Source organism: Melanotaenia boesemani, chromosome 21, assembly GCF_017639745.1.
Source record: "Melanotaenia boesemani isolate fMelBoe1 chromosome 21, fMelBoe1.pri, whole genome shotgun sequence".
Classification (NCBI taxonomy): domain Eukaryota; kingdom Metazoa; phylum Chordata; class Actinopteri; order Atheriniformes; family Melanotaeniidae; genus Melanotaenia; species Melanotaenia boesemani.
Window position 1 is genome coordinate 23,825,773 of NC_055702.1, and position 25,425 is coordinate 23,851,197.

At 38.7% G+C, this 25,425-nt stretch overlaps 2 protein-coding genes across 2 annotated transcripts in view; one reads left to right on the forward strand and one right to left on the reverse strand.

Moving 5' to 3' along the window:
* The window catches only part of uts2r2 (urotensin-2 receptor 2), a 36,394-nt gene extending 20,762 nt beyond the window's left edge, over positions 1-15,632 (reverse strand). Inside the window, exons 1-7 of the mRNA XM_041973324.1 lie at positions 15,473-15,632; positions 10,620-10,840; positions 7,076-7,151; positions 6,945-6,987; positions 4,081-4,145; positions 3,539-3,595; positions 2,091-2,244 (exon numbers count right to left, since the gene is read on the reverse strand). Of these exons, the coding sequence (XP_041829258.1) occupies positions 2,091-2,244; positions 3,539-3,595; positions 4,081-4,145; positions 6,945-6,987; positions 7,076-7,151; positions 10,620-10,840; positions 15,473-15,540 (684 nt within the window). The 5' untranslated portion in view covers positions 15,541-15,632. The remainder of the gene's footprint in view (positions 1-2,090; positions 2,245-3,538; positions 3,596-4,080; positions 4,146-6,944; positions 6,988-7,075; positions 7,152-10,619; positions 10,841-15,472) is intronic.
* A 121-nt stretch (positions 15,633-15,753) lies between these two features.
* Positions 15,754-25,392, forward strand: hexdc (hexosaminidase (glycosyl hydrolase family 20, catalytic domain) containing). The gene is made up of 12 exons (XM_041973318.1): positions 15,754-15,927; positions 16,002-16,099; positions 16,177-16,292; positions 16,460-16,547; positions 19,260-19,424; positions 19,499-19,682; positions 19,759-19,830; positions 21,180-21,378; positions 21,686-21,847; positions 21,940-22,047; positions 22,442-22,531; positions 25,029-25,392. Exons 2-12 carry the CDS (start codon positions 16,013-16,015, stop codon positions 25,198-25,200), a joined length of 1,443 nt encoding a protein of 480 aa, XP_041829252.1. The 5' UTR covers positions 15,754-15,927; positions 16,002-16,012; the 3' UTR covers positions 25,201-25,392.
* The last annotated feature ends 33 nt before the right edge of the window (positions 25,393-25,425 follow it).

The following is a 25,425-nucleotide window of genomic DNA, read 5'->3' on the forward strand; positions in this document are numbered from 1 at the left end:
ACAGCTAAATAAAACTCATTTAGAGCTGCAAATGTTACGAGACTTTTCAAAAAGGCAAAAGGCAGGTAATATTTTTTTAAATGAAGAGCCACCATAGTATATTTGTTATTTTTGAAGAACCACATTTTCATTTCCATTTTTAGGTTTTGAAATAAAGAAAAACATAAAACCTTTATAAAAAGAGGATAGACAGACTTTCTTCTAAGGGATGTAGATGTTTGTGGAAAATGATGTAAAGTAAAAAAAAAAAAAAAGTCGCTGGTTTCCAACCTATTGATAGAAAAAGATAGATTTAAAAAAATATTTTAGGCCACGTATTTAGAGGCATTGTGCAAGGTCCAGAGAGCCACGTGTGGCTCCGAAGCCGCAGGTTGGATACCCCTGATGTAGTGTTTGTAAACCAAAATTTAGAGCATTTTTCTTTATAAAGCTGTATGCCTTCTTTTAAAGGAACGATTTTGCGCAACAATGCGATTAATCGCAACATGTCATGCGATTAATCGCAATTAAAAACTTTCATCGTTGTCCAGCACCAATTTTATTATATAGCTTTTACTATATTGTTTACTTATTTCTCCTGTATTTTTGCAAACACTTTTTTACCATGTACTATTATTGCATGCTACTAGTAATTCTTGATTATCTTAGCGAGTCAAACGGTTCCTCTCATCCCAAGCATTTCATTGCATTGTTGACCTTGTGTTGAACTTGCATATGACAAATAAACAATTTTGAATCTTGGAATCTTTATATTATAATGATTTGTTTTATTAGTAAATGAAGGTTAAACCCTGGCTGCCTGGTTAATAACACCAATGACCAACCTTCAGAATCACCTGGGGGTTTCATTTAATCGGATGCACGACTCTATCCATCTCCCGCATCTTAAAAGGATGCTGGATGTGTTTGGACACAGCTGGAGGTAATATGCTTTACAAACTATATAGGGTTCTGTGTGTGTGTGTGTGTGTGTTCTTCTCGTGTACCACCACACCGAGGATGCATCCTGATGTGTTCTTGGGACCAGACTGCAGGCTGCCGTCCAAGTTCAGGAGCAATTAATGACCTGTTTGAATCTCACCATGTGATTATTTCTATCCAAGTTATCTCTTTAAAAATGATGACAAACAGGTTTCAGTGCACATTTTCATTATTATGATTTTTTTCTCATTCACTACTTTGCCATTATTTTTGCAATTTTTCGTTCTCTGTCTGACCTCTTGACATTTTGTCAACACACACCTAAATCCTTTAGACCAGCAAACCAGTTTTTATAGAAGCACTCACACTCGCTGATGATCAGTTAATCAGGTTAGTTTGATTAACAGGACCTTATTACTAATTACCTTTTAATTCCTATAGAGGCAAAAGGAGTGGCCCCAGTGGAAGTTAAGACCATGTACTTTGTGTTTTATCAAAGTTTAACCACATGGAGCAGTAAAATCTTAAAAAAAAAAAAAAAAAAAAAAAAAAAAAAAAAAAAACAAAGCTGCATGCAGATTTCTGACTGAGCAGACTGCAAAAGTTTTTCAAAGAAAAACAAAACTGGTTCTCTAGACACAAGGTTTGCCCTTTTAATGATGGCCTGTGCAGTTTAAAACTCACATATCAGTACAAGATGGTCTGTATATGCACCTATTTTCAACCCATCTGGCTCAGGTCTCCATGGCAGCGGCCTAATGGGGCAGATTAAAATCTAGCCACTTGTTTAAAACATTGTCTCCTTGAAAACCTTTAAAAGGTTGCATCCATTTGTATAAATATGACTAAAAAGCTTAGGAGATAAAAAGACTGCGTTTTAAGTTTATTTGGCAGAGCTGTAATGGCCACAGCCATTCTGAAATCTTTCATTTGCTGCCCAGAGGTCAAGGACGTAGGTTTGGTTTTTTAAGATGTTATGAAAGAAATCAGAACAATCTCTCAGTTAATTTGATGGGAGCAGGTTACATCCTGGCTCTGAGTTCAAAGAATTTCTTTGTTTGTTTTTTTTATGTAAATCTAATTTTTTAAAGTCACATCTGCTTCATGTTGTAAACCCAAATCCGTATTTCCGAGAGCCAAAGAGTCGTGGCTCTGTTTTGGTCTGTTACCTTATCTATGTGCGGGTGCCAGTATTCGTCGTGTTGGGTCTTGGCTGCGGTGCTGTTGATTCTGGAGAAGAAGGTAGGTTTGGTGAGGTACATCAGATTTAGGTCCAAGCCAAACGTCTCAGCAATGACAGCCTGGATTCGGCCACGAACATCTCTGACCATGAAAAATGGACACAGTGAGTCAAGTTGAAAGCCGATTTAATTCTTCCAAGCAGCATGATTTATGACTGTGATACACTTGCAGACGCTACTGTCAAGGCCTCACATCTAAGACGAAATCCCTACTGGATTCTAGCAGTTAAAGCTTTATGAGATTTGAAGTCCGTGCAAACACTTCGAAAGTGAAACTGCTATTAGAAAACAGTTTGTGACAAGATCTAATATTTTTCTTTTGGTGTTGTCTGGGATTAATAACCTGAGAGGTGTAAGCATCAGAATGGGCAGGAACCTGAGTGTTGGTACAGAAATGCAAAGGTATTTGTTGGCAAATAGAATTAGTGAAGGATATTAAGCCTTTCATAATATACTGAATTCACTTTTTATAAACCGTTATTAAAAAATTATTGTAATAATTTGGACTAAACTGGATTAACATGAACTAAAGTATAATGTTTGATTCTGTTGGGTTATATGGACTGAGCTGAATTACAATAAATTGGTCTAAAATGGATTATAATGAACTGGATTTAATTATATAAGAAAGAACTGGACTGGACGGTATTTTATAACAAATTGGACTGAAATTAATTTTAATTATTAAAGATATTTTAATCCTATAATTTGATATCATATGAATTTGGTTTGATCGTGCTGAAGTAGATACTAATAAATAGGAATAAACTAATTTGATAATAATTTGATTAAAATGTATTATTTAAAATAACTAGAACAAGCTACAAACTGCACTAAATTAGATATAAAGAACTGCTTTTCACAGGATTATAATAAATTAAAACCCACTGGACTGAACTGGATTAAAGGGACAGACTGAACAGCATTAAAACGATTTCAGAATTAATCGGATTATAATGAATTGGACTGAACTGGATCATAATGAATCTGATTCAGTATGACTATAATTAACTGGGCTGAGGTGAATTAAAAAGAAACAGGACTGAACTGGATTGAATCAGACTGTTCAGGATAATAATAAACTGGACTGAATTAGTTTAAAAGGACTGAAATGAACTGGACTGGATGGGACTGTAATTAACTTGATCAGACAGGATTATATTATACTGGACCATAACTAGGTGAACTATAAACTGTTAAATCAGAACTTCTATTGTACTGCTTTTCTGTGATATGACTTTTGTTTATTAGTGTTATATACAAAAAGAAAAAAAAACAACTGAAATGAATGAGAGAATAGTAGTAACTATATTTCAATATCTGTCTGTGTTTTCAGTATTTGGTTGTTTTGGTTGTATTTGCAACTAAGCAGTCACCTGTAAAGCTTGAAATCCTCTGGTGTGAACACATTCTTGATCTGATCTCCAAAGTACCTGCAGACACAAGACACAATCATACACATAGTGATTGGACTGGTTAGTGAAAATGGAAAACTTTGCAGCCTGGTACAGTACACCATCACTGTGGTGGGGGGTGCCACCCAACCATTCAAACACAGCAGATTTTAAACATCTGATGGCAACACATCAGGAAGCCCCTGGTGTGATGGTAAGCGGAGGCTGAGGAGTGGTGGGAGAACACTGTCACCACAGTTTGCTGATTAAATCTGCCAGATGGTCTCTTAGGATCCTGTGTCAAAAAGGGGGATGAAAGAAAAGGAGGAGGATTGAATGAGTGAGAAATATAGAAGAGAGCGGATGATCCGTGTGGAACCAGGTTCTGCCAGCTGTGATGAATGAGGCTTGTATGGGTGGCTGGACCTGGAGAGGACAGCTCACACAGGGCGACATCAGTAAGGGTGTTTAAAGGACAGACAGCAAAAAGTGGTGTAACCATTTTAAACGGTGCATCCTCTCACCTGTATATGTTCACAAATTGTTTTCCCATTGACAACGCTCCAGAGTGCAGGTCCAGTATGGAAGCCTGCAAGAGTTGTAGGAAAAACATGAATTAGTCCAGAAAATTAAAACAAATCAGCTGAGCAAACGCCTGTTTGGCCCAGTCATTGTTTCGAGGTTTGCTTCTGCTCTTTACTTGTTATTGCTAGTCCAATCCTTTGGGACACTCCACTGAAAATAAATAATTTTCCTAGAAGTCTGCATGTTGCTCCTTTAATGGCTGAGGACCAACTGGGCCCCATGGGGGCAGGAAACATTAAGGGAGCATGCTGGGACCTTCAGCAAAATAACCTAACTCCTCCTTTAAGCTGGACCTCTGGTTGTTGTGCCAGCCTGCCCTCTACAGCTGAGAATATAAAATACAGCAGATAACATGAACAATATGGAGGCTTCACCACCACAACACCACCGTTAGTGCACAAAATATGATTTAATCAGCATCTAAAATTAGTTTCTGAGACATGCACAACATTCTCCAGCCCTGGTTGTGTTTTCTGCTAAACTACTTGAATAAATAAAACCTTTTTCTACAACCCCAAGACCAAAAAGTTAGGAAACTGTGTTTAAATTATTTCCTAAATCTCATAAGCCTGTATTTTATGCCCAACAGAAAAAATCTGATACCTTGGCAGATATGTGATAACATGGAATTGTGAGCCATTAAATCAACACTGACCAAAATTGTGATTCACACCCTTGTAAAGAGTTCCAGAAACATCTTACACTCCTCTCAAACTTTTCTCACTCATGATTTTATCTCCAGGTGCGTTAGCATCCGTTTATCTGCCATGTTAGCGTCTTTTGCTCAGATCACCTGCATAGACGCTGATCGCAGGATGACATCATAACCAACAAGATGCAGCTGAAAAGGTTTCAGATGAGTAAAATTGATGGAGGTAAACAACATCATGGATTTCATTACAAACACACAACAAAACATAATATATACCAAAATTAAAAAGGTAAGCCTTTAGAAATCTGCAGCAGTTACTCATCCTCTGATCCTTAGCAACTGTGACGTTATAGCGAACAATCTTTGTTGCCATGGATCAAACATTAACAAAGCCCTACTTTTCACCAGCAGGGCTGAGAACAGAAACCCTCTATGAAAAACCTTTCATTTTTTTCCTTTAATTTAAATACAGGTAAATAACCACTTCATGCGTCATGAGTCATATTCCCTCTTCATGGATTACCGCCATGTTGATGTCCATGCTGAGTTTATTGACAAAAGAAAGAAAACGCCTGATCACGCAGGCAGATTTCTGGACGACCGATGAATTGGCCATATTAATTTAATATTGCCTTAGATGTGTGTTAGCTGCTCGGCTGGGAAAAATAAGGGAAAAAGTCTAAATAATGTCAAGCAGAAAAGACCATATTTAACTTCACAAGGTCCCCCGTACAGGAAGCAGCATGTGATACAGGAAGTGCAGAAGATGTTTGAACGTATTAGGATCTTCTAGGTGAATTTAGGGGCTATCCCTCGACTATCCTGACTCTTGACCATTGATAGATGTGTCCATTATCAAAACATCCACCTCTGTAGCACCTCTATTAAAACATCTGTAAAACTGTCCATGTTCACTTTTTCTAGTTTCTATTTTTGCACAGATCCTCATCAGACATTACTTTATTAATTCCTAGATGAATCGGGCTGCTACTGAAAGTAATATGTTTTTCTTTTAGGAGGTAACACTGTAACACACATCTTGATTCGGACACTTGTGTAGTAATCTCACATGTCTCAGCTTTCTGTAGAGGCCACGATTAAACATACAGCCCTTGTAGTTGTGACTTATTTTGGGTATGTCATTTCAGACAGGAGGCAGAAAAAATAGACCTTGTGAAGAAGAGGTTAAACTGTGGATGGATTAAGTCAGGGGAAAATTATTTCTTCCACATGTGAATAAAAAAAAATTATGAATCAGTTTAAGTTAATTTAGGTAAGAGTCTTACTGATGTGCAGATGTGGGGGTAAAAAAAATTACACATTTTTCCTACATTTTTTCTGCAGAAAAGCTAAATGAGCTGGAGTAAAACAAAAACAAGTAGATGAGACAGAAAATACACGATAACTACTGCTTGATAAGATACAGCTGAAAGGTTTGTGTTTACATTCAACTTATTTTCTAACAAAAAATGATTAAGGAGCAGAGAGATATTATACAACGATGCAGTCAGAGATGTTTAAGGCCTGTTTTGAAATCTACACTACAGTTATATAGACGTGGATAAAATTGTTGGTACCCCTCGGTTAATGAAAGACTGTCTGACTTACATTGGTTAAATTTCATAGAATTTTTATTTATTATTACTTTTGTCAGATTCAAGTTATTTCTGTGACTATTGTGAGTTTTTCTTTCATTAACCGAAAGGGACCAACATTTTTGTCCATGTCTGCATACAGTTTAATCCTAAACAAATAAATAAAAAGAATCAAAGCTCCAATGGGAACAAACTGGTTTCAGGCAAACTGCCACAGATGCTACAAACACACCACAAGCTTGTTGATTGGGGTCTTTCAGTGGAGTTATTAATCAGCTAAAGGTATATTTGACATCTTTCCTATTTACTGTCTTAACTTATATAACTTATTTATGGATATGACAGAAAAGTTTTAAGACTTAATGTTTATTTAGATGAATTCATTATGAAAACCTCCATGGACGTTCCTAAACTAACATTTTAGTTTGGATAAATCCGCAAAAACATTCAGCAGGTAAGAAACATGCAAAACAACCAATTTAGACTCATAAATTCACGTCAGGAGAATTCTTTCCCTAAAGACGGTGCGATCATGTTAATTTAGTTTTATACTCACTCCTCCCTCTGACCCAGCTAGCGCCAGCCCCCTCTCAGCCAGCCTGCGAGACAAAAAGCATTAAAACATAATGCAGCTGTAGAGACAGGGTATGAGAAACGAAGAAAGTACAGAGCACAGTGTGGGTTTACCTCCTGAGGACCTGAGCCTCCTCCCTCGTCACCACGCCGTCTGTGACTGCACGGCCGCACTTGTGAGGGGTGCATCCTGGGAAACACATGAAGGGTGGGATCTTACAACACAAACACAGCATGTCGCCGTTCAATATTTCAGGCCCCAGGGCTCTGTGAGGAGTTTACTTCATGAATACCCCAAAGTTGAGGCATTCTCTGCAACTTCCTGACAATTAAACAGCTTATAGCTCAGAGCTGCTTTTTTTTCCTGTTAGATGCTGAAGATGCAGTTTAAACTCTCAGCAGCCCTCATGTTTAACAAAGTGAAGTTCAAAAACTGGTTTCCCAGTTGTTTCTGTTTTTATCCCCCATTTACTTCACTTGCATTTTCCTGTAAATGTAAGAAACCAGAATAGTTCAAGTTCCATCTCATTAACTTTACCTCATTTGTTAAAATGTTAATACTGTAAACAACTGTTTCCCCAAACAGCTGGAAAGGGATTTACACGTTTCTCCCTGTACTGTTTAAAATACCAGTAAACTACACTCACCAGCCAATTTATCAGTTCCACCTCTTCAATTACTTATTAACACCAATAACTAATCAGCCAATCACATGGCAGCAACTCAACACATCTGGTCATGTTGAACTGTTGAAGTTCAAACTGAGAATCAGGATGAGGAAGAAAGGAGATTTAAGTAACTTTGAATGTGGCATGGTTGTTGGTCTGAGTATCTACTGGGATTTTCACACACAACCATCTCTAGGGTTTCCAGAGAATGGTCTGAAGAAGAGAAAATATCCAGCGAGCAGCAGTTGTCTGGACCAGAATGACTTGTTGATGTCAGAGGTCAGAGGAGAATGGGCAGACTGGTTGGAGATGACAGAAAAACAACAGGAAGTCTGATAAGCACTGGTTCAAACCAAGGTCTACAGAACAGCATCTCTGAACACACAACACATCAAACCTGTTCTCAGTCCAGTAGAGCAGCTTTGGGATGTGGTGGAACGGGAGACTGACATCATGGATGTTCAGCCGACAAACCTGCAGCAACTGTGTGATGCTGTCAATATGGAGAAAACCTCTGAGGAAGATTTCTAACATCTTGTTCAATCTATGACACCACAAATTAAGGCAGTTCTGAAGGGAACAGGGGGTCCAATCTGGTCCAAGCCAGCAAGATGGACCTGATAAGGTGGCCAGTGAGCGTATTCATGAAATCTGGCCGTATCTCAGTATGTAAAGGGAAATGGAGCAAGACGAAGCTGGACACACAAAGTCTTTAATCAATGAGACACTGCTGCATGAGCAACCGCCATTCATCAAGAGCTGATTTACATTCATAAAGACAACTTAATACTTTACAGTGCAAAAGAAGCCTGCTGCTGATCAACATCGACTTCTCTGCCATCACTACATGTTGCAGTATCCCTGCAGAAAAGTTTACTGACATTTATGGGCAACACATGCTCCCTCCAAGACGTCCATGCAGGTTTTTTTTCCCCCAAACACACAATATCAAACCCCATTCTGCACATATTACAAAGTTATGGCTGCAGAAGAAGCTGGAACCGGTCCTAACCTAAAGAATGAGAATTTTTAAACAAAAACCAGACAATGACAACCATGATCACTTAAAGATGTGTTTGGAACATGAAAACATCTAAAATCTTTGTCTTTTAAATGTTGTGAGAAGAAATTACATCATGATAAAAGCTTCACTTTTCTAAATTTCTCTGTGTTGGAGGTCTGAAAAGCAAACATAGATGTTAACATTCACAAAGAAGCTGATAAGAAAAAAAAGATCACATATCTTGCTTTCACACTGTCTGCAATTATGTAAATCTAAAAGACAATGAGTTCTTTTTTCCCCCTTTTTCATTTACATACTGTCTAAACTAGGCCTGTCACGATAACAAATTTAGCTGTACGATAAATTTTCTCAGAAATTATCGCGATAAACGATAATATTGCGCAGAGCGCTAATGTGTCATTTTGAGACCATTCTCAACTAATATAGTGACATATGCCGTAATAATGCAAGTACACATTTTCAAAGGTCAATAAACTAAATAAATAAAAGCGCCTTTTTCACTGTTGCATCTTCAAATAAACTCCAGACAAGTAGACAAGCATGCCGGTTTTAATGACGAACCAAACTTCAGCACTTTACATCGAACAAAAACCCGTGTTCTTCTTCTGCTCTTCAAAATCTACTGCTTGTGAAACAAAGTCATTCTGCCCTCTGTTGGCCTTATAAGTAACTACAACCCAGCAGTTAGCTGGGATACCACATTCACATACGCCGGGACACCGGCCCAAAAGTTATGCGGCCCACTGGGAATCCTCCCAAACCTCTCGATTAGCCGGCATTGCTCTTAATGTGTATTTTGTCATATACGGTAGTATATAGGCTGATTCTATTTGCGTAATGTGCCTGCGGATTACAGGGGTTATTACGGTAGACCAGGAAGTGGGGGCTTTGTACTGACGTCGTAAGCTAGAATGTGTGTGTTCTGCTTACATGTGGGAAGCAGCGAAACAATAAAAGAGGAGATGCTTGCATCTATTATTTACATATTTCAGCATGAGAATCGGAGGTTTAGCGCGAGAGCGTGAGAAGCCACTTAAATACGCAAGTCTCACGGCCATTGCGTGTTGGCAGCCGTGCAAAACAAATGCGGCTTACCGGCTCGTGCTGCAACATGCTGCAGTCAAGTGTGACACTAGAGAGATCACTCCGCAAGAAACCAGAGCGTTTAGTCGAAATACTCCATAGTGAAACCTATTGTCATACACAGTCTATGGTAAAGGGGGGACGAAAAAAAATTATCGCGGCCGGCAAACTTATCGTGCTCTTATTTTCTTATCGTTCAATTAATTGACTTATTGCTTATCGCGACAGGCCTAGTCTAAACCTTTCCAGATATGAGCTTTTATTTGACTCCTGCAACACTTGTCATTAATCAACCATCAGCTTAGTTTCACGTCCTCTTAGAGTTAAACACATAGTTAATAATTGCTGGATTATTCATATCACTTAGAGCACATTTTTAAGCAAAGCATCACTGGATTTTTTTTTTTTTCTTACATCCTAAGACGCTATAAGAATAGTGTTAAAACAAACACTACAGCACTAATTGCTGTTATCACCACTGCGGAAGTCACAACTAGTTTTAAGACAGTTTGGCTCAATTATCCCCTACATGGTTATGTTTTTGTACACTTGTAACCAGGTGGTGCAAACCAAATAATGGACTAGTTTCCTGGTAATTTTCATAAGGGGTCTGTAGTGTGTCACACATTTCTATACTTTTAACACTTCCACAAAATCCCTCTTATTTACTACACAGGAGCCTCTGTGCTGTAGTGCCATCTAGTGGACAAAATATGAGCTTTTTTCAGAGTCAAAGCATTTCAGATATCACACTGGTTTCAGTTGAGTTTTTTTCCTTAAAAGAAAACATATTTGTCCTCATTAAGCTAATTTAAGCTTACACCAGACATGAGCTAGGCTGGTCCTCACATGACACAGTACAAGGCAAGGCCCAGACCCTCACCTGGGTAACGTTTGTAGTTCTCATAGTCATCGGAGCACTGGACGCTGTAGACTCTGGGCTTGGGTGAGACCAGCTCCCCCCGGCTGGCCAGTGTTTCTGTGATGTCGTCATCCAGAGAGCTCAAGTACAGCCATGTGGCCGCCGCACACAAAGACACAAGCAGCAAGGCCACCAGCCCGCGGGACCCCCGCCAAGAGGACCCCTGCCTCAGCGCGTTACCTCTGAGGAAGACAAAAAGATTGTGATGAAGCTGAGTTGTTATCCACATCTGCTGTTTTTTTTTCCTGAATTTACGAGATATATTTATTTACTTTTCTCCCCTCTCCCATATGAAAAATGTCTGCAATGATGAGTCAGGGGTATCTGGAGCATCAGAACCATCCAGTTAACAAAATTAAAAATTATTAAGGGTAAGATGGAAAAAGAGTTCCTGCAATGAACTATGAGGGAATGACAACCCCACCCAGCAATTTTACCCCAAAGCATTTTGGCTTGTTAACAACTTGAGATGACTCAGCAAAAGTAGAAAATGTAAGTAAATAACAACCATAATGTGCCCAAGGTGGTGGTGAACACCACAAACTCTAGTACTGCAGAAACTCTAGTAGCGGTTATTTCCTGCTGCATAGTTGAGTTGTTGGTCTGCGGTAAAAGAGTTCAATAAAAAGTAAAGGATTGTTCTGTAGGCAACCAAATAACATTCATTTAGCTTCAGTTTTGTTAACTCATAAAAAAAATAAGCAAAAATACTAAACACTTTTACAAGTTCAGGAAACACAGTTACAAAGATGGGTGTTTTACCAAAATCTGTGACCCATCAGAAGCTGTGACCATAGGGGGTGATAGCGTACTCTTCTCTGTATGTACGTCGAAAAAAACAAGCAAAATCTTGAAAACATTTGTATTGAAGTCTGAGTTCACCATTTCTGATTGCCATCAGAATGCGTGACTTTACTCTACCTGCATTGTAATGAACTCAGACTTCAATTTAAAAAAAAAAAAAAAGAAGTTTTTTTAAGACTTTGCTCATCTTCTAAGACGTACATGCAGGGAAATCTTCGCTGTCGCTGCCTGCAGTCACAGATTCCAAAGGATGACAGGTTTTAATAAACTTTTCTTTGTAACTGTGTTTCCTGAATTTGTAAAAGTGTTTTGGTAAACTTGTAAGTGTTTCACAAAAGCGTAAAGTTGCTTTGTTGTTGGTCAAAGTGTTTCAGCAATGTATTCGGAACTTTTGTTCTTTCTGTAAGAAAAATGTTTTGCGCATGCAAGTTTGCATCAAAGATTGTAAAAGTGTTTCACATCCAAAATATTTTAAAGAACCAAGAAAAATAAGTCCAGTTATCTTTTTTCCAGCTTGTAGGGTTACCATGACCTGAATGGCTGAAAATCTACACCAACAAACTCTAAAAATGGCTAAATAAAGAGTTTATTTAAAATCTTTATTTAACCAGATAAAAACTATTGAGATTATTCACAAGGGTGACCTTGCAAAGAGGTCAGCAACACACGTCAACATAAACAATAACCAGTGAAGCTAAACTTCCGTTTGATGCTTAGACTTTGCTACCTCTGGTACATTCACAGTAATGTCTAATAATGTACTATGTCCCCCTCAAATAAACCAATAAAAATGACTTTAAATATCAGTAGACAAGAGTAACAAATTAAAAATATAAAAGCACAAACAAACAAAGCTTTAGCCCTGTTAGCTATTTAAGATCAAGCAGAAAGCTTCAAGTAAAATCAGTTCAGACAACTCCAGGTCATTTTGTTGTCTGTTCCAAGCTGATGGGGTGGCTCTTTTCCCCAAGCACAGGACAGTCAAATTATAACAATCACAAGAGTGTAGAGCATAGTGGCTTTGAGTCATTTTAAGATATCTTCCCAAATATGAAGGAACCAGTCCATAAAGAGCTTTGTGAACCAAAGTTAGCCAGTGTGTTTCTCTGCACACATTTAAAGATGGTGAGTTAGGAAACTGCAACCAGTTATGAACCTCAAAGCACAGCGAGTTTAATGACTGGAGATATTTGTCTGATGTTTCCATATGAAGCATGTCACCATAATCAAGGAGAGGCAAAAAGGTTGTAAACACTAAATACTTCCTCAGACTGATGTGAAAAGAAAAAAGTTTGGTGTCGGAATCGGCCCATAAAACAAAATCCATATGGGTCTATCCCTCATGAAACCTTGATACTTGTAGCTTGTAACGCTCTAAAAGGTGTTCCTTTTAAAGTTGTTATCTGGTAACAATAAAAGACTGTTTTCTCTTTATAGCAGTTGTTCAAAAGTTGTTAAAAAGCAGTTTAAATTTGCAATAATTGGTTTAAAAATGAGCAGTGGAAATTGCTTAGAAATTTAAGAATTAACTAAAAGTAATGGATTAAAGGGGTAGTGCACCCAAAAATGTGTTTTTTGAGCTGTAAACACAGTATTACGTAATTGTGATGAAAATCACATATACTGTTGATAAAATATGTATTCTTTTAATTTATTTTAAAAATGGGATTTTGTGGGTAAAAAAATGGCTCATACTGCCCTCTACAGTGTAAAACCAGGTTATATTTTACGTGACATAGAGAGATTATCTACGTCACGAAAAAGTTTCAAAACCCAAAGCCCCGCCCTCCAGATGCAGGTAGGCGGGTCCTCGCCTTGCAGGCAGAGAAAACCACGCCCACCAACACATATGAAGAGATGTGAACTTATATGGTGTAGATCTGCTAGTTTCAGACTTCTATTCTTTCAGAGTTTTTGATTAAATATTCCTCCAATGGGATGGATTTGTGCTTTTGAGGAGTGTAAGACCGGACTTTATTCTTTACTTGCTGATCTTCATCTGGCGACAGACAGCAGCTCAAATCATAGCAGCAGCAACTTCCAGCAGCTCTTCCTGCAGCTGTCACAACCTGCCGCGAGTCTCCACAGCTTTCCAGAGCTGCTGACAGGCAGCTAACAGCGCTAACGGCTCAGACTGATGCGTTCAGGACCACCTTGTTCATGTGTAGCTGAGGAGATTCAGGAGGGGAAAAGTCTTCCACCTCATACACGCTATGTGGCGTAGCTGCTTTGTGAATTTCGCTTTGCATCGTGCCAGAAAGCTGAGCTGCTGTCTGTCAATCATTTCTGCCTGACCTGCCCACTCTCCGCCCCCTGATCACCCCACACCTCCCACCCTAACCCTTACAGTTTCAGACATTTTTCAGATTTGACCGTGAGTGTAATTACACTTTAATAGTTGGAAACACATTTCCTCTTTTATTTAAAGCTTCAGGGAATAACTTTCTAAAGGTAAAGGGCAAACAGCTACAAACTGCCTAAAATTAGTTGATAAACAGCTGAACAAGTTACAATAACAATTAGCTAATAACGCAAAAACATCTAAATCGGCATGAAATCACTGGCTAAATTCAACAGCAGCTGAAATAATTCATATATTAGTAAACACTAAAAGCAAGTACAAGAAATTAGTAATGGCTAAATGACAAGAATAAAAAGCTAAAATCAAAATACAGATGGTTTAAAAAGTCCAAATTGATCAAACAGTGATATAAATATATTAGGCATCTTGTGGTAAATAAATAATAATTCACATTTCAGATTCTTAAGGGTAACTTTGCACACTCCATGTTGTTTTCCAACCATCAAATTTAAGTTTATTTTGGCTGATTGTGGAACCTGTAGCAGACCTCTTTTTTCTAAGTTAAAATTAAACTTTATATGGTAATATATGGCATATAATTCACTGTAGAGGCGAGTATGAACATGAGTGGTCATTGGTCTCTCTGTAACCCGAACCCTGCCATGTACTGGTGACCCTTCCAGGGTGTACCGCTGCTTGCCTAGTATGGTGAGGTTTTGCTGAAAAAATATAAAAAAAAATAAAAAACCTACAACATACATGAGTATGGTAAACTTTTATGTGGTATATAAAAGACAAAATCACAAGTATTGACAAAAAACAACAAAATAATCCCTATTGGATCAAAGGTTTCCTACTAAAAACATATTCCAAGAAAACCCCCCTTTTACAGACACAATCCACTTCATTTCGATTCATTGTAATGATGCACTGCTGTTTGTCTTTACTCACTTAAGTGGCTCTTGGAAAAATAACTACAGTCAAGGCCTGTAACTCACTGCAGGTTTGCGGGTGTCGTGCATAATACTGATTGCAGCAAACCTAGTGCTAAGGGTCCTGTGTTGTTCTAAAAAATGGTTTAATCCACCACACATAAAACCACATGACTCAGACACAAAGATGATAAAATACAAAAAAAAACTGTTAAGGAACTCTGGAAACATGTGAATGTGGATTCAGCTTACAAAGGAGGATTAATAATAAAACAGAATTCTTATCAAATGGAAAAACATTAAGTAGAGGAGAGAGAACAGCGAGGACAGAGGATGGAGTAGAATGTGGAACAAAGAGCTCCTAAAATGACTTTTTACACTGTTGCAGCTCAAAAGATAACAAGAAACGAGAAAGGGACAACAAATTAAAGCTGCATATTAATCTGAGGAACAAGTAGGGCATTAGAAGAGTGTAAACCCTCCAAATCTTTTTAGTTGAAGTAATCTACTTTATGCCTTGGTTAAAAAAAACTAACTTCATTTGTGAAAATACATTTATTTATGGATAGAGCTGTGTATACTTATTAATATTTTCACTATATTAACCCAAAGCACAACTTTAGTAGCAGGATAGTATTCTGTTAAATGCACATTTACATTCACACTAGCTTGTCATGTCCTCATTCAGCATGTTGACAGTACCTAATCTGTACATGCTCCTCTCACTCACTTCAGCTGTCTTTAGTTGAAATATTAGCTTCGTTTCACGAGCTTACCTTTTAATTTTCTTCTCTATCTCAGAAGCATTTGGAGCCTTTGTGTTCCTCTCACGTAGCAGAGCCATGTCGCTTGTAGCAGTACAAACAATAGTCACAAACGCCTGCTGTTTCTTTTCCTTTGACCAAACATGCCGCACACCCCGCCAACAGCTTGTACACCATCTGTGGCGCTGCACTTCCTGGTGGCTGCGTGTCGTCCAATCCCATTGGCTGCTGGAAATGAAAGCACCGCTCTGATTGGACCACGTCCCGGATTCAGTGGGGTGGCCACACAAACAGCTAGGCTGTGGAGTAGCTGTTTACATTTTGATTCTTGTCTATAAGCTACATAGTTATTAACTTTAAATTCAAAACATTTTATCAGCGGTTATTCTGATTAAAACTACGGTACAAATGACGTGTTCTTTATAGTGTCACGTCTAGCTTGCAACACTTCAGTAGCAACGATCAAGGTTAGGCAAGTTAATGTATTTTTCTGACAATTCATTGTTAAGCCTAATATAGCTTATTAATATTCTCATTTTAGTAACAGGCACAATGGCGTGTACACCCTGGCCCAAAGGGAGGAAACTTGTCCACTTGGATTTGAAAGGTGCCCCTCCGCGAGTTGAATATCTTCACAAGGTAATCTGCAACACGTGAAGTACTCACATCCACGAAGCTGCACACTAATTATGGTGATTTCTGTTTAATCTCTTTAGTTGATCGAGCTCTTCTCTCAACTTGGAGTCGATGGCCTACTGATGGAGTATGAGGACATGTTTCCTTATAAAGGCGAGCTGCAGCTGCTGCAGGCCACAGAGCAGCCTGCTTACAGGTGCAGTCTCGGAAAGAAATGCCAGGTTTTGCTCAAAAATAATGCATGGGCTATTTTTGCTGCTTTTAATGCTCCTTAAAGTACTTTATGTGCAAGTTTTATGTTTCACAAAAATACTTGACTGATTAGGTTGGTAAAGTTGTGCATTTGTAATTTGCTGTTTGCAGCCGAGAGGAAGTGTTGTCCATGCAGGAGTTTGCCAGATCAAAGGGCATGGAGGTGATCCCACTTGTGCAGACATTTGGGCACATGGAGGTGAGGCACACTCAATCCTTTTTTGATGTCAAGTGTTACAACGACAAATCAGGAAAAAAATTTAAAAAAAAAGCTGTGATTCTCAGATACCCAAGATATTTCTTTTTTTTTCTCTCTCTCACCACCTTCATGTCGTTTATTATACACTGATAAGCCACTTTATTAGGTTCACATGTTCAAATACTTGTTTACACAAATAGCTAACCAGCCAGTTACGTGACAACAACTCAGTTCATTTAGGCATGTAGACATCAGAATCAGGTTTTATTTTCCAAGTATAGGCAAGGCAGTTTACTTGTACAGCACACTTTATGTACAGAACAATTCAAAGTGCTTTACATAAAACAAAAGCATTACAGACATTAAGAAATTGTAAAAGACAGCAACACATAGCAAGAATCACAACAAAATAATAGATTACATTAAAATGATTAAAAGCAAGATAAGTTAAAAAGTTACTGTGCAGATTTTATGCATAGGTGCATGAGAAAAGAAATGTTTTTAACCTGGATTTAAAAATGTCTACATTTGGTCAAAGTTTAATCTCCACTGGCAGTTTGTTCCACTTGTTTGCAGCATAACAGCTAAATGCTGCTTCTCCATGTTTAGTCTGGACTCTGGTCTGGACTAGTTGACCAGAGTCTTTGGATCTAAGAGCTCTGCTAGGTTTATATTCTCTGAACATATCACAGATGTATTCTGGGCCTAAACCATTTTGGGATTTGTAAACAAGCAGAAGGGTTTTAAAATCTATTCTGTGACTGACTGGAAACCAGTGTAAAGATTTCAAAACTGGTTTGATGTGTTCAGATCTCTTAGTCCTGGTTAAAACTCTAGCAGCAGCATTTTGGATGAGCTGCAGATGTTTAATGCTCTTTTTAGGAAGTCCTGTGAAAAGACTATTACAGTAATCCAGCCTACTGGAGATGAATGCATGGATGAGTTTCTACTGGTCTTTCTGGGAGACTAAACTATAAATTCTGTTGATGTTTCTGAGCTGGTAAAAAGCTTCTTAGTGACAGCTTTGATGTGGTTGGTGAAAGTCAGGTCTGAGTCGATCAACACTCCCAAGGTTACGACCTTGGTCGGTGATTTTAAGACCGAGTCTCCAGGTGTTACCAATGCTGACCCTCTTCTCTTTGCTACCAAACAGAATAATCTCAGTTTTGTCTTCATTTAATTGTAGAAACTTCTTCCTCATCCAGGTGTAAGTCTATTGGGCTGCAGTTGTCTGGTGACAGAGACACATCAAGTTGCAGATGATACACATAAAGTGTATCATCTGCATAACTTAATGCTATAGTTCTGTAATATTTTACCCAAAGGGAGCATATACAAGTTGAACAGAAGAGGTCCAAGGACTGACCCTTGGGGGACTCCACAAGTCATGGCCACTCGCTCAGATTCATAGCTGCCGATCGTAACAAAATAACTCCGGCCTTCTAAATAGGACCTGAACCGCTCCAGAAAGTCCAACCCAGTTTTCCAGCCTGTGCAACAGGATTCTGTGATCTACAGTATCAAACGCAACCAGGACTGATACTTGACCAGAATCAGTATTCAACCTTTGACCAGAGCTGTTTCAGGGCTGTAAAGAGGTCGGAAGCCGGACTGAAATTTATCAAGATTTCCACTTTCATTTAAAAAGTCATTAAGCTGGTGAAATACAACTCTTACTAATCTTGGAAATAAAAGAGAGGTTAGAGACAGGTCTATAGTTGTTCATTATAGAGGCGTCTAGAGTCCTTTTCTTTAGGAGTGGCTTAATAGCAGCTATCTTTAGTGACTCGGGAAAAATGCCTGATGCCAGTGAGCTGTTAACTATCAGTAGGAGATCACTTTCTACTGAGGTAAAAACTGTTTTTAAAAAGTCGGATGGTATTACGTCCAGAGTGTATGTTGTTGATTTCAAATGTCAAACTATTTCTTCTAGGATTTTTAAACCAACCATGTTAAATTGTGACATAACATCAGAAATATTTCCGGGTTTTAGACACAGACCAGTTTTCTTTTTTGACTGTGTGGCATTAATATTTTGCATAATTCTTTAAATTTTTTGGCAAAGAAAGTTGGCAAATTGGTTGCGTTTATCAGTGTAAAGGAGCTCTGGGCTTATCTGTGTAGGAAGATTTGTAAGTTTTTCAATCATAGCAAACAGAGTGCGAGAATTGTTGACGCAGAGCAGCTTTGGGATGTGGTGGAACAGGAGATTCTCCTCATGGATGCAACCAACAAATCATTAGCCCCTGTGTGATGCTGTCATGTTAATATGGAGCAAAATCTCTGAGGAGTGTTTCCAACACTTTGTTCAATCTATCACAGGAAAAAAGCAGGTCTAACATAGTACTTGAAAAGTAAAGCTAATAAAGTGGCCAGTAACTATATATTTACATCTGCATTTCAGGACTGTGATTGCAACACATTAAAAATAGATGGGACAAGGCAATGATGATTTAAAAAAAAGGATTAATTTGGCCAGCTAAGGAGAATTTAGGGATTTCAGCAACAGATAGCACAGTATAAATAACCTTCCTTTATCAATAGAAGAATATAACCACATGGACAAGGAGGTTCTGTGGGAATCGTTGACAAGCATGAAATACAGCATTACATTTATAAACATAACTTTTACATTTACTGTAGAAAAGGCAGGCTAACCTTGTCCAGAAGCAATTTCCCTTTCATGCATTTTAGTCCCCTCTCCTGTCATAGTTTGTGTTGAAGCATCGGCTAATGTGGCACCTTAGGGAGGTGCCGCAATGTGTGGGCACCCTGAATCCCCACAAAGAGGAGGGGGTGAAGCTGGTGATGGAGATGCTGAGGCAGATAATGGAGCTGCATCCTGGCCTACAGACGCTGCACATCGGAGCAGACGAGGTTAGGGGTTGTTTTTGGGTAACTAAATGTAGTTTCATAACTGTATCTGACACAGTTGTCTGCACCGCCTCAAGGTTTACATGCTCGGTGAGGGTGAGGACTCCAAGCTTTGGTTGGCTTCTCCTGGACGTACGGTGGAGCAACTTTACCTGAGTCACATAACCAAGGTGGCTAAGGCTATCAAGGAGGCGTGGCCTCACGTGACCATCATAATGTGGGATGATATGATGAGAAGCATGAACCAGGACACACTGAAAGGTTTGTGGTTCACCATACACTTAAAATACAGTTTTTTTAATGCTCTTGATTTGATTATATTTATTTGTTATGACAGCAAGCGGTCTGATAGGACTTGTGCAGCCCATGTTATGGGACTACACCCCAAATTTGGATGTGGAAAAAACTGGTAAGACCTGTTAACATGGTGTTAATACATTGTGTTCTTATACTTTACATTATTAAATGATGACCTGTAAAGTATTACACAGGAGTTTTGTTAAATCTATCGTCTAGTTCAGTTGTTCCCAAGCTATTTTCATCAGGGACCCCCTTCATGAATATACTAAAAAGCCATGGACCCCCCTGCCCCGCCCCATGCTGAAACCATGCTTAGTTTTATGCTTTCGAAAGTGAGATTCTTACCATAAATAATGTATTCTGGCTGAGTCCTGTCCTTTGATAAAGCCAAAGTTAATTTAACAACATATAGCCTTACTGTTTTAAATAGGGACAATATGTGGACATTAATCACATTGGCTCTTAATATTAAAAGCCTCAGGGATCCCCGTGCTCTTTGGCAGGACTCCAGGTTGGGAAACATCATTTTTACTATTGTCGACCCTCTTAACTTGCCTCCAGTCAAACTGGTTCCAACACTGTCAGTCGTAAGGCTCATTCATGCGTACAAGTCTTTTTATCTTCTCTGCATCCTTTATGTACATATTTTGGTCTGTTTTTAGAGAGTTTGCAGATGCTTAGCTTGACATAGCAAACAGAGCAGTACCAACAAAAATTGTCGGGGCAGCATTGCACAAAGAAAAGCTAATGTGCAACCTGCAAAATGAACAAAGAAGAAGCTGTAATGTATTTAATAGTCGCACAGGCCACCGCCATCTCCTGTGCGGTTTTTTCTAAAGTTTCATTCTGTGAACAAACATTATCACGATCTCCTGTGTTCCAATGTGTATTCATATGCTATTTATTATAACAGTGTAGTAACATCTTTTTTTCTTTAATTTCAGCAAAACTTGCTGTTCTTAAACATCTGTTTTCGCTAACGTGGGCGATGCACCATCATAGATCAGTAATATCAACTTTTAGTAACCAATACTAGAAATGCACAAAGAATCTAAACGTAGTGAGTAGTATCATAAACTCTGATGCCAACTCTTCTTTTGGCAGTGTGACCGCAGGGCAACGGCTCCCAAGCCTAAATGCTAGCAAACCTTGAGTCAACGTTCTCCAGCATGTGTGTGTAGTGACTCCAGTGAAGTATTAATCATGCTTCACAGAGTTAAAACTCCATGGAGACTCTTCTTTTTTGTAGTTTTGAAGAAAACCAGCATCATGGAAACTTGCTATAGTTAGCTTTACAGCTAACTTTAGTTCTGCTATATGAACTTATTTGATTGAGTTTGGTTATTTCAGCTACTGTGCTTAGCTCACATTTTCAGTCACCAAAGAAACTTAGATTTCTAAGCCACATATATTTGAAAAGACATAGTGCTTGCTTAACTATACTTAACTGTGTTTTAGTGTCTCTGCTGGAGAAGTACTGCAGTGCTGGTATGTCTGATCTGTGGGCTGCTAGCTCCTTTAAAGGCTCCACCGCTGTTTACACCTGTGTGACCAACACACAGAGACATGTGGATAATCATCTACAATGGCTGAAAGTAGCTGCCTCTCTGTCTGCTGGTGTAAACCTGAAAGGCATTGCCATTACAGGCTGGCAAAGGTAAGAATCAGAAGACGTTAGCTTAGAGTTACCAGTTGCACCGCTACCATGTTTTGTTTTTTTTATGATACATTCAATTGGATTGGATTGGATTTCCAACTCAGCAAATTAGAGGAGCCTTACTAGCCCTACCTTAATAAATCTAGCATGTCAACCACTAGCATAAAGATGTTGTTAAAGTTGCAGTTTAAATGTTTATTAGCATGTTTGTCAGTTAGTATGTAGTTAAATCAGTCCCACACATAGTGCTGCCAAGACTTCATGAATCTAAAGTTGTTCAGGTGGTCTGTTATATCTCCACTGTCAGGTATGACCATCTGTCAGTGCTGTGTGAGCTGATGCCTGTGGCTCTCCCTTCACTAGCAGCCTGTCTCCAGACTCTCATCCACGGTCAGTTCAGTGCTGAAGCTCAAAGCAAAGTAACTGAGATGCTGGGGATTTCCTCAGTAGAAGTGGAAGCCATGGAGAAGTGAGCTCTGACACTGTTTTGACAAACAACACTGTCATTGTGTACAAGTCACGCCGGGTTAGTAATATGAGTTTGTTCTGGGTTGCTTTCAGGACTTCTGCAGCTGAGTCGTCATTCCCAGGAAGGAGGCTGGCTGAGTTGATTGTGGAGCTTAATTTACTGCTTAACTCGGAGGACGTAAGATTTTTTGAAAGCAACATGTAAGTTATGAGCAGTGGAAAACTGACATTTCTCTACACAAATTTAAAGCTATAGTAAAAAATCTACTAGCTTAATTTAGCTTAGCTTAACACAAAGCTGGGAAACATGAAGAGATGGCGATAATGTGGCTCTTTCATTTAATATCAAATAAGTTTAAAAACGTATTAAGAAAAGTTATGTGACAGTTTATTCATAGACTTCAAACTGGGAGTTGTGAGTTCTTGTTTTTCTTTTAGTTTTGACAGAGCTTATTTTTATCCAGTGCTAAGCTAAAAGGCGGCTAGCTTTAGCTTCATTAGAGTACAGAAATAGAGAGCGCACTTTCATTTCCACCCCAATTGTAGATTTGTAGAGCCAGACAACATTTTTCCTTCTATGCTTGTGCCACTGTAGGCTTGTAAGAGGATGGCTAAGCCCCTACCACAGGCAGAGGATGATGGTAACACCACTTATCTCCATGCAGATTCACAGCCAAGCATCAATGTAAGTATTTTAAACAGATTTCAACAGAACAGAAAGCAGTCTCAGATTTTCCTGATTAAATGGAATATAAATCCGATCAATCCTTGGAGTGAGATTTGGTGGAACCAACCAAAACCAAAAGACAGAAGACTAAATTTCACTCATTTTGTGCAGGTTTAATCATAAAATATAACACCCAGGAGAAACAAAATGTAAAAAAAAATGTTTACTAATAGGTCTATAAAGTACCAACAGAAACTTTAAAATAAAACAGGAACCAAATCAACTACACAAAGGAAGGGACACTGAGACAAGACACAGACTGTGTGCCTTATAAAACTGGCTTTTGGCCCTTTTTTGGCCTTAATTAACAGATGATGGAGGTGGTGAGACAGTATGAAAATTATTACAGCACATGGAAAGTGATGGACCTGCTGCTGGGTCTGAGACTGAGGACCATATGGTTCATGATGTTATTCTTTGCTAATAATGATGTTACTATGTTAAGTGGTGTTTTAAGGTTTAGTTTGTTATGCAATAAGCCATTTGTTAGGATACACCAAGTCATGTTTTGTATTGTACCTCCGGTCTTACTTTCAGAGGGATGATAGGGCCTCTAAGAACATCCATCATTATTATAATGCAAAATTCAGTCTGTTTACACCTTTATTCAGGCAAACTGACTTTTATAATTATAATTACATGTTTTAAAATGGAACACAAAATAACTTTTCAATCCAGAATTTTCAAAGGCCTCCACCCTGGGTAAATGGTATAGTTTTAGCGTGAGAGCATGAGAATTCACTCAAATGTGTAAGTCTCACAGCCAATGCATGAGAATTGGCAGCCCTGGATAAACTGATAACTGGGAGGTTGGAGACTGCTATAAGGCTAGAGGCAGGGTTTGCCCAAGACAGATTTTAAGATCATCACAGGGCCAAAATCAAGACAAACAACCACTGATTCACTCCTTAAGTCTGTGTAGATTCACCAGTAAACTTAACAAGCATGTTTTTAGCTGGAATACTCAGAGTAAATCCACACAAACACAGGAAAAAATGCAAACTCCACACAGAAACCTTCTTGGTGTTTGGCAATAGTCCTAACCCCAACACCACCGTTCAGCCCTCAGATTTATCACCATCCATGTTAACTATACACATGAAAACAGGTATAAGATGTTTTTAAGCGTTTGCACCCACCATCCACATGCTAATACAGTTTTTTCTCAAAACCACTAAATCACTAAAACCGAACACATTCCACCAAGTGCAGCTGTAATGTTTTTGAATGGACTGGAAACTGGGAGTTTTTACTTAGACTCAAAAGATGCTTCTACTGTATGCCACTGGTTCAGAGAAAAGAATGTCTGACACTCATAGTGTGTTGGGATTCACTGTTAGCAAACTGCAACAGAGTTCACTTTCAGTTGAACCAAGACCCCCAGTTTTCAAGCGGGCCAGAGTTTGCTTCTTTGTCCACACCCGAGTGCAAATGAGCATTCACACGGCTCCAAACAAATTGTAATATCTGTGGAAGCGGAGTAGGGTTCATTAATGTGGACTAAACAGCACCAGTGCTAAAGCGCCTTAGAAACTAAGGGCAATGGTCCGTTTATGAAAGCAAAAGGATCAGTCAGTGAACCAAAGAGAGAAGGTGACGTAAAACATGTCATAGCATAACATACTGGATAGCTAGCTGCCTCTCCTGCTGCTCATATTGGACAGATTTTTGTTAAAACTGTAATAGTTTTGAACATCAATGTAAAAACAGAAACCTCCAACTGAACAACCTCTGTGTTTACTAGTTTACTTGTGGTGAACAAGCTATTTTTGGTCTTGAGCATTTAATGAGCCAGATTTTCTTCTTACTGGCTCATCAATGGGCTGGAAGGAACAGCGTTGGGGTAGTTATTAAAAAAAAGTAATTAGTAGTTACTCATTACTTCTGTAAATTGTAATGAGATTACTAGTTACTGCATTTGATAAGTAATTTCACTTCTTATTACTTTACTTTCCCGTTTCTTAATTTACTGTGTAGATAAATGGACAAACATCATAGCCGTATCATAAGTGTGTCTTTCTCTCACCGTCTTGCAGGCAATAGCAGCCTCCAAACGTTTCAAACTAATGCTGTTTATCCAGTGCACCATCATTCCAAGTAACTTTTGTTGTAGCTGGACAAATGATCCAAGGACTTGAAAGTTCTTTAGAGATTCGATTCCATGTCGGAATAACACTCGTCCAAGCACTGGGAAAGTGTTTTCCTATTGGACGTTAGCTTACGAGTCGCGGGTATTTTATCTAGTATTTTTCTAAACCTGGGCGATTCAATAGTCGGAAGTGGAAGCACACCTTCCACAATGAAACCTACAACTAGCTTGTGCATTTCTTTCTGTTACCTGCTTCACTCTAAGACATGCAAACATTTTCAGAATCCACAGAGTCCCACAGCCTACCCAAATGAGCCCTAGGTCCAGTCTAGCTTCAAACTGAAACCCTGTCTTATCACCTCTCAGGTATTTGGAAATGTTACAACGGATGACGGAGGCAGTAAAAGAGGAGATGGTGCGTCTTTATCCAGATACAACAGCTCAGGAGTGGATAGAGCAACATGTCAACCCTGTGATGGCCCCACTACAGCGGATAACGGAGGATATCCAAGCCTGTCTGAAGGAGATGGTGCCCTAGACCAATCTGGCTCCAAACTTCTTTTTTCTTTTGATACTGTATCTGTTGCATAACCTCTCAAATTAATAGGAGTTATATGTGTGATTCAAAGCAAAATTTAAAAAAGTGTTTTATACAAAAACTTTATGTACAACACGTTCAACGAATGTAACAAAGTAAACAATAACAATAAAATCAAATAATCCAAAAGTTCATCAAATTCTTTTGATTTTCTTTTCAAGCAAA

Excerpts from the sequence above, each read along its gene's own strand:
- hexdc (XM_041973318.1), top strand. The coding sequence starts at position 16,013 with ATGGCGTGTACACCCTGGCCCAAAGGGAGGAAACTTGTCCACTTGGAT. Across the intron at positions 16,548-19,259 it reads AGACATTTGGGCACATGGAG|TTTGTGTTGAAGCATCGGCT; the intron begins GTGAGGCACACT and ends CTCCTGTCATAG. Across the intron at positions 19,425-19,498 it reads TGCACATCGGAGCAGACGAG|GTTTACATGCTCGGTGAGGG; the intron begins GTTAGGGGTTGT and ends CACCGCCTCAAG.